The sequence below is a fragment of the Vigna angularis genome, chromosome 4 (assembly GCF_016808095.1).
Source record: "Vigna angularis cultivar LongXiaoDou No.4 chromosome 4, ASM1680809v1, whole genome shotgun sequence".
In the NCBI taxonomy this organism is placed as follows: domain Eukaryota; kingdom Viridiplantae; phylum Streptophyta; class Magnoliopsida; order Fabales; family Fabaceae; genus Vigna; species Vigna angularis.
Genome location: NC_068973.1, coordinates 37577993 through 37587626, shown reverse-complemented (window position 1 = coordinate 37587626; position 9634 = coordinate 37577993). Strand labels below are relative to the sequence as shown.

Below are 9634 nucleotides of genomic sequence, written 5' to 3'. Positions count from 1 at the left end.
ACATAACTTTATTACTATACCATATTATATCTTGATAATTAACAACATCAACATATTTAATGTTAATAATTTATTGAGAATAATGCAAGAACTAAATTTGCTTATGATTTGCTGTCTTAGACAAATATGTGAAATTTTAATAGTTCTACAAATTAAATAAACAATGTATTACAATTTGAAGACGTTTTCTCTTTTACTCTTTTCGCCATTCATATAAATCGTCTCAGAAAAATTGCTCTTGTTTTTTCTTCTAAATAACACATTATTATTATTATTATTATTATTATTATTATTATTATTATTATTATTATTATTATTATTATTATAACACGTTAAGTCAGATTAACACATTTTTTCTTGCCTGATGTAACTTTTTCCCTTTTCTTCTCTAGATTTTTACTTTCAATTAAAAATAAAAATAACTATCAATTATTAATTTCTATATTGAAGTCATCATTTATCATATTTATTAATTTTCTATCTGCCTTTGTTTATTTTTGTCAGCAATCATAACTCATCCCTTTTGAGCTTGTAAACATTATTGGTGGTTGAATTTGTTGCAGTGCTTTCAGACATTAATTACTGAATTGACAGCACACAACATTTTGTGATTTTTCAAAGAATCCATGATGTGAGTTATAACTTGAGAGAAATACTATTCACACATAATATTTCAATACGTAATTATAATCATTCAAAAATAAATTTAACGATGCTGATCGCACTTCAATATACATGTTTTCCACTCTAAAAAACCATCCACCTAATACCGCGCGAGAAAATGATAACGTGCAAAAGTAAACATTAATAGATAGTTGTATATAATTGTGAGTTATATATTATAAATTAATTTGAAAATTCTGAGCATGGGAAGCTAAGTTTGTAATGTAGGAAAATGGTTGAGTATATGAATAATTCTGATCGTTGTGCATGAAATCCTCTTTGCACACATGATGCGTCTTTGTCACGTAGCAAAGGGTAGTCTGGAAGAAGAGGAAGGAAACAGGACCACCTTAAAGAGTGGTCACTGGTGATAGTGCAAAAAAAGGTAGTTTGGTTGAATTTGGAAATTTTCTCGTGGCTTGACTTCACCCTCGTCTTCTTCCCACCCATACCATTACCTTTCCAAACTCGGCCCCTGTGCCAACGTTAAAATCTACAACTCTATATGTTTGTTTTATTAATCTACAAACAGCTAGGTCGGGATAACGTTTTCTAAACCATTCGTCGTGCATCACACAAAGCATAAACAATCACATGTATATATATATATATATATAGTTGACTTCATGTTTTCTACAACTCAAATCCATGCTTCTTTGTGGTAATAAGATTATTATAACACATTAGTTTAGGTTAAAATATATGAATTTTACACTGCAACATGTCATAAAAGTAAACACAAAAAAAAAGTGAGTTCATCTTGTGATTCAACTTCAACTCGTGCCATTGGATTTTCTGGCTCACAACATTGCAAGAGATTCCGTGAACTTATTTATTTAACTAAATTAATTCATCTCTCTCTCTCAATATATATATACATATATATAAGTATATATATAGTTGTGGCATAGATGGAGTGTAAATACAGTACTCCACCACATGTGTGTTGCCAAAACTAGCTAATAAGTGGCCTAATATCAATGGTTGGTTGCAAGAGAATTGAAAAAAAAGAATAAATAATGGAAAAAGAAAAAGGTGGGTGAGACAATGGAGTCAACTAAGGTGTTAGCCCCCACTAAAGTATACATGATGAGCTTTGGAGAATAATGGTGGTAAGAAAATTATAATTTTGATTTGAAAAAAAAAAGGAAATAGGTAATGCGAGACCATAGAATAAATAGAACTTGTTAAATAAGAATTTGTAATATGATAAATAAGATGAAAATATTTTTTATATTTTCTTAGGAGATCATAATTAATGCAAAATTCTTATTGACTTTGTACAGGATTAATATTTTAGAAAAGTTATTGAATTTTTTTGTAGGACTTTTGGCTCCAACCACTTATAGTTAAAATTTAGTAGAAACTATAGTTATAAGTGAGATTTTCTAAATAAGAATTATCACTTAGTTGTTGGTGATTGAATGGTTATCCAATAGGCACTGTTCTGTCCCATGCTACAGTAGCTTCATTCCTATATTTGAACTCTTGATGCTTTCGAGTAGACTCCTGCAATTTGCTGGCCTACAGAAGATTGTATGAAGTTTACAAACCAGAAGTTGGCCATAAACAAAAAAATAAATTAGTTTAATTTCACTAACATAAAGGGTGACGAATCATACTTCTCAATAGGCAAGTCCATGACTTACACCATCTTTTGGAGAATTGAAAATTTTATTTTCTCATATAATTACTATATGATTAAATATATTAATATTTTTACTCTAAACTTTTTATTTATACTTAGTATCATTACCATTATTATTAATGTTATTATTTAAATATAATATTTCATTATTAAAAAACATGTGGTTGTCTTTAACCAGCACATGTAGCATTCACATGCGAGCGAGTAAGGTCACATTCTGCGAATCAGAATAACAAAGTTAAAAAACTGTTGAAAAATTAAACTATTTTACTAATTGATAATTTTATAACTGATTATTTGTTATAATAAATTTATAATTAATTTTATTTGAGAGCATTTATTTGAAAATCATTTGTAAATAGATTTCATTTATATACAATCAAAAATCAATTGTTACATAAAAGGAATAAGACATATGAAGCCGAAGAAACATACTGTTGGAAAATTATAATAAACTGTAAATTTCTTTATTATATGACTTCTTCGATAAAGAGAAATTCTAAATGTGTATGATGAAGTGCTAAGGTACAATGTTCGTCACGTTTTCGTAATGAAACAAAGAATTGAGGCTTTTGATCACTTCAAGGATTGGACGATGCCCATGCTAAACCATATCGATAAGAGAGTTAAGTGTTTAAGAATGAACAATACTAACAAATTTTGTAAACATGAAGACACGGTTTGTCAAACTTCGTAGTAGAATACAGTAATGAAAAGGACGAATTGGACCTTATTGGAAGAGTAAGAAGCACATTGTTTCATTATGGGTTGATGCTATCAACACATCATGCTTCTTGCTGAATCAATCTTCGTCGACGACTATTAATCTCAAAACCCCTGTTGAGTGTTGGGGTTTGATTTTACAAGTCACCTGATCACTCAACTCTGAAGGCATTTTGGGCATACAAATGAGTGTTTGTAGGTCATGAAGTGAAGTAGGAGTTAAGTTATTCTAAATTTGTTCACCTTATGAACAAAGGTGATTCTAAGCAGGAACATAAAATCCTATCAAGTGTCCTTCCTAAATTAGAAATCTAAAAGAAGTTCAAGTTTGATGAGGTTTCCCAACATCTGGAAATTGAAAGCTCTCATCGTAAATAATGAACTACACCAGTATTCATGAGTAGGCGAGTACATGAACAATCTTCGGAATAAGCATTGATAAGCTGTTGTGAAGCGTATTCTCAAGTAGGGTACTAGTTTTAATGTTGGACACCATCCACTTTCATAGAACACTCGGATCATGATTATTTTGATTAATATTTGAAACCGGGTATGCTTTCAACTTTTTCTTGTAAAAGAACTTTCCCTTATAACGTTCTAAATCTTAATTTTAATATTTTATTTTATTAAAACTTCAACTGTTGTATTATTACTCAAACATTTTAAAATATTAAAGGAGTCGAGCATCATATCAAACAATGTAATTTCTAGTATTAAAAACCCAGAGAAAGTGCCTAATCTAGCAGAAGATGATTACAATCCTTTCAACAATCAATAATATATGAAGAGAAATTCTTCATTTAGAAAAACTAAATGTATTCAGATCACATTAGAAACTCTAACAATAACGCATTCAAATTAGAAACTCAATTCACACACTTCCTAAAAAAATTCTAATCAAACAATTATTCAGAATAGGTAGTTAAAACTCATTAACAATAAATTAACAAACATATAGACGAACTTATCTTAAATGCTGGGTATTATACTCAAACTATTTACACCAAAACACACTTCAAGTGTAATCACATAAAAACATCAAGCACAAACTTTAAATAATGTTCAATCACATGTATACTCACAAACCTACTTACAAGAGTAACAACATCAACAACAATAACAAAATAAATAAAAATATATTTTTTCATGCATTTATATACATATATATATATATATATCAACATATATATCAACATATATTTCTTCATGCATTTGTTAGAGCAGACAACGAGGAATGAGTGAACAATTTCGCCACAAGGAGGCAGTAAAATTGTCTTTCACATAAATTTGGAAGTAAAAGGAATTCTTTCTACATTAAAAAAACTAATGAAAGACTACAAAAATGGGTTTTCACAAATGCCCAACTAAACCTCGACAAAGAGAATAAAATGTTCTGGTCCAAGTCAAGCTATAAAACTCACTCTTGACCGTACTCAATATGAAGGACCTCTTCTTTTACGTCAATGACTTCCTCAACTTCAATGTCCTTTGCCTCGTATTCTTCCTCTTCATCACTGGCTTCCCCATCCCTGAGCTTCTGTCGATGTAAGCTCTCTTCTTCGTGGATTCGCTTCCATTCATTGACCCACTTGTCCCAATCTTCCTTCAACATTCTTCTCTTCTCACGTTCTTGTTCACTCAGCAGCAGCGAAACATCTTGATCTTCTGCCTCATATTTCTTGCTGTACTTCTTCAAGTTCTTGGCAATCTCTTCCTCTTTCTCAGGGCTCAAGAAAGAAGGTGGCCTTGGTCTCCACAAGAACTATAAGATAAAAGAAAACAAATAAGAGCCGATTGATTTATACACACAGGGTAATCGGCGTCATACATCGTGCAGATTAGCAATAAGATTATTGTAACAATTTCAAAGATACCCAAATTCTTTTATCACAATCATACTTCCAAAACATAGATTCAACATTGTACATTCAAACATCATTCTTCCATGTAACCTATTTAATAGGGGTATAATTGCCAACAACAATGCATAACAGTGCAGATGATACAGTACCTGAAAGAAGTGATCCTTCAGAATCCGATATAGATGCTTGCCATTGAAAGACCATATATTGAAACCATTTTCCATTTCATGAACTGATGTCACGGCAGTTGCAACATACCTGCAGTGCAAAGAAAAAGCAAAAGCTAGTGACAATCAACAAACGAATGAAAAGTACTCTTCAGCAAACCCAGAAATGGAAAACTTAATTAGTGCCTAAGGTAAATAAAATTTTAATCAGATTTTACACAAGATTAATATATGAACTGCCTCCATTAGCAATATCATTAAGCATTTAGATGAACCATATACCTTCCAGTTGGATCCCATTCAATATCTGTTGCCATAAAATGTTCAGCAGTAGCCATGGTTTCAAGTTCATCAACATTGTAAAATTCTAACTGCCCATTGAATCCTTTCAGCCCAGCCAGTACAATGTAGCGACCAGCAGGTGACCAAAACAGAGCATTTGCTTGCTTGCCTTTCAGAGTAGTGAGCTTTGAAACTCGGCTATTCTGACCAGTACGCATGGAGTAAATACTTACATCAGGTTTAGGGTTATCACCATGAATAACCGCAAACCTATGGCCTTTTGGCTCCCAAGCAAATGCAATGATCTTATCATTCTTATTCTCAAGCTCCAACACTTCAATAGGTATGTCTCGCTCTTTTATACGAAAAAGCTCAAAGCCTGTGTATGTGCTTTTTTTTGTTTTCGTATAGCGTTCAACATTAACAGCAAGGTAGTCTCCATTGCTTTGCCAATAGATCTTGCAGTCACTGACACTGAAAAGGTTTTTCTGCCTGAGTTCTTCCTTGCTGGGGATTTGGATCAGACTTACCTATAAATATGTAAAAAAGAACATAAATATAAAACGGCTCAAAATGATATGGTCATTAAAGTATGATAACTAAGTAAAACAATTTCAAGTCATGTGCATAAAAGGAAAAACATAAGCTTACCCTCGCAGGCTGGTTACCACCCCCCATCTCAGGAACAAAGAGAGCAATAATTGGATCAGTTGGAGACCAGCAGAAATCCATTATATTTTCAACCTTCAGGGACTTCTTGTCAACAAGAGAAAATGTCTCCGTCTCATACACAGAGAGCACATTTTTTCCCATCCTTGCAAAGTATTTATCATCTCTTCCACCACTCCATCTGTAAAGACAGTGACAACGATGAATTACTGTATTAGAGGCCAGGCAGATGCTTATATAGTTGCATGAGATAGACAAAAAACATGAATAAAATAGTACTTGAAAACAGGCCATGAAACTCCTGTGACACCCCCAGCCCCTCCAACAGCAAAATCATCGGCACTACCTTTAAAGTCCCTCATCACTTTGCCAGTTCTCACATCAAATATATTAATCACAACCCTCTACAAAACAAGTTAGAGTTAGGAAGGGTGTCTGAAATACTAAAAAAACAAAAAACAAAAAAGGAAGCACTCACATTGGCATCTCGAGGATTGCTTGGTTCATGGCTACTGTAAGTTACCAGATACTTTTCACCAGGTGAAAAATCAATAAGTTTTACCTGTGTTTAATATTAATATGAATAATCGTTGGTAAAAATAAAAGGAAGACAACATAAAAAAGCAAACAATTACACAGAATAAAATCTCAAAGAAAACCTGAGGATGTGCATATCTCATAAGCCTGTTAAAGCTTGAAGAACCCCCCCATACAGCTGCCCCCTGTCTGTGAACAGTGGCCAAGTATGTCCCCAGAGGAGACCATTGGACAAAACTTTCGGTCCAAAACTACATCAATCCACAATCATGTAAAGATAGGCACTAATAAATATTTTATAATACACGATACTGAAATAAAATGTTTACTCACAGCACGCTTATAAACAGGATCAGGCTTCAAATGCCTTGCATCATTCCACAAAACCTCAGTATCTGAACCAGCACGAATCACAAACTGGTCCCTGGCCTTTGCATCAGTGAGCCAGTGTTGAAGATTTTCCTAAAAGAGATGGCCACAAACAAAGAGCACCAGAAACATCAATAAGCCACGAAGTTCGAGTGTGAATGCTACAAGATAATAGCTAAATATAAACAGATAATGCACAACCAGTAAACTATACAACACGTACAGCAACTGTATTCACAAATCCACCTAATAAAAATATATGCACAGAACCAAATTAAAAGTGAGGCAAACATGGATAACATATACATAACTTTTTACATGAAACTGGTCAAAAAGCCTCAATAATCCTAATAGCACCGTATCAAAAGGCCACAATTGTTAATTGAAAAGTCAGGACCATGACTGTCACAAACAGTAATTTATGCATGGATATATTAAAGTCTAGGCATGATAGCATATACATCATAAGAGGCAAATAGAAGAAAAGTATATATAAGCATTACCCCTGGAGCATACGGCTTAGTTTCCGGCGGAGCCCATTCGTTGGGCACCTTCATAAACTTATCGAAATCATCAAACATGCTCACGCAAAAAATATGTGCACGATCCAATTTGTATCCGTGAGTCTTCTCTTTAGCAAGCTCTGCTTCCTAAAAAAAGGTCCAGTATACGAATTAAAAAAGTCAATTCAATATCCATTGAAAAACTTTCAAAAACACAATCAACTCTGGCATTCCCAACAACAAAAAAAACTTAATACGACAAATCTTTTAAATGTCAATTTGTTCAGGTACATTGAAGAAAGAGCGAATATACCTGAGGAGTATTGTACTCAATGAAGCAGTACCCTAGGGTTTTATCAGTTTCAGGATCAACCGGCATCCAGAGGCCATCCTCTTTGATAACACCAATCTGACTATAAATTTTACGAACCACTCCTTCAAGCTTTTCAAACTTCTCCTTCGGAACGACAGGGAGGTTGTCGACGACAATGATGTTACCAAATCCCGACTCGAACTCGAGATTATCTTCCTGGTAAACTTCCTCGTCATCACTAAACGATGCAAGAAAAATAAAAGCATAAGAACACCGCTACCTAGGGTTTCAGTTCAGCGGCCAGAACAAAAATAAATTGGAAACCACGAAATAAACACCTGACAATTCCACAAGTTTCACCGGGAGGAAGACGAATGGAGTCGAGATCAAGAGTGGAGAGATCCACGTCCAGACGCAGTGCTGTGTCTTCGATCTCCTTCATTACCATGACATCCGCCATGATTGTAGCGACAATGGTCTCAGCCTTAGGGAGGCAGAGTATGAAGAGCAGAGAGTTTGGTTTCTAGGGTTCTCTCCAGTTTGACACAGGTGCGGCGCATACACCTTTTCCCCTCTGGATTAAATTGGAACATTTTATAGTTTAGATGCCTTTATTTCTCATTATACTTTTTAAATTGGAATGAAAATTATAAAAAATAATAATATATAAGTGTTTATATAAATATATTATTAATGTATCTAAATTTAATATTTTAATTTTAAATTTTACAACAATTTTTTTAAATTTATTTTTTATTATTTATAATATATATATATATATATATATATATATATATGCTAAAATTGTAAAAGTTATTTATTTTGTTACATTTTTTTATAAATATAATTTGTTTAAATCGAATAACATTTTTCAATAAATATAATAAAACGTAATATTGTATTTTCTTGTCATAATAAAAAAATGAATACAAGTTTTTAACTGCTTTTATACTACTAGTCATAAAATTTAATATTATAATCTTTACTATTAATATTGTAATATTTACTATTAATAAAAGACTGTATTAATTGTCTTTAAATAAAATAAGGATTGAATATAGAAGAAAATAAAAATGAGAATTACATTGAATAATTCTTTTAAATATCAAGACTAAAAATTCTATTACAGAAAATATCAGTATACAAAACTTTCTATATATATATATATATATATATATATATATATATATATATATATATATATATATATATATATATATATATATATATATATATATGTAAATAAAAATATGGTTTCATTTCACCTAATATTCTCTTCATGAAAAAATATAGACAAAGTCAAAAGAAGAAATATGATCTCTATTTATTGAAACAATAAAAGAATAAAAATTATTAACTTTTTAATTTTCAATTTTAGCTACTGTTATAATAAGTTTATATTTTACAATTTTTGTTGACAGTAATTTTAACATAATATTATATAATGAAACGTTAGTTATTTTTAAGTTGTGATGTTAAAACCTTTCTAATTTAACTACATAGAAAATTAAAAAGTAATATAACAAATACAAAAAAAAATGTATGTATAAATTAGAAATAAAATTTGTTTATGACAAAATTTAGAAAGACGATAATAGAAAAAAAAATCAATGATAATAAAAAGACTATTAAAATGTATGAAAGATAATTAAATAACTAACAAAAGATTAACTAAAAGCTAACTCAAGTATAGTGTTCAATCTCATGTAACAAGTTACTTTCTGTCTTCTTATTAAAGACTTTTCTATTGACAAGACTAACTCAAAAATTAATCAAATAAGTTTGACTTGATTTTACCAAAGTCATTTCAAGAACCAACAAGTCTTGATTATTGGCCACTGGGATACATTCTACACTACAACGATGCACTTTGAAATTTTGACATGATACATGTGAGT

At 31.4% G+C, this 9634-nt stretch overlaps 1 protein-coding gene across 1 annotated transcript; it reads right to left on the bottom strand.

Annotated features, from left to right (window-relative positions):
• Positions 1-4294: 4294 nt before the first annotated feature.
• On the bottom strand, positions 4295-8343 carry LOC108331887 (eukaryotic translation initiation factor 3 subunit B). The gene is made up of 11 exons (XM_017566885.2): positions 8075-8343; positions 7737-7974; positions 7424-7570; positions 6885-7013; positions 6674-6802; positions 6493-6576; positions 6294-6418; positions 5997-6195; positions 5346-5875; positions 5046-5154; positions 4295-4796 (listed from the first exon to the last, which is right to left on the bottom strand). The coding sequence occupies exons 1-11, from the start codon at positions 8194-8196 to the stop codon at positions 4452-4454; spliced, it is 2157 nt and encodes a 718-aa protein (XP_017422374.1). The 5' UTR covers positions 8197-8343; the 3' UTR covers positions 4295-4451.
• Between the last annotated feature and the right edge of the window lie 1291 nt (positions 8344-9634).

Excerpts from the sequence above, each read along its gene's own strand:
- LOC108331887 (XM_017566885.2), bottom strand. The coding sequence starts at position 8,196 with ATGGCGGATGTCATGGTAATGAAGGAGATCGAAGACACAGCACTGCGT. Across the intron at positions 6,803-6,884 it reads ATCCTGTTTATAAGCGTGCT|TTTTGGACCGAAAGTTTTGT; the intron begins GTGAGTAAACAT and ends GGATTGATGTAG. Across the intron at positions 5,876-5,996 it reads GTGGTAACCAGCCTGCGAGG|GTAAGTCTGATCCAAATCCC; the intron begins GTAAGCTTATGT and ends ACATATTTATAG.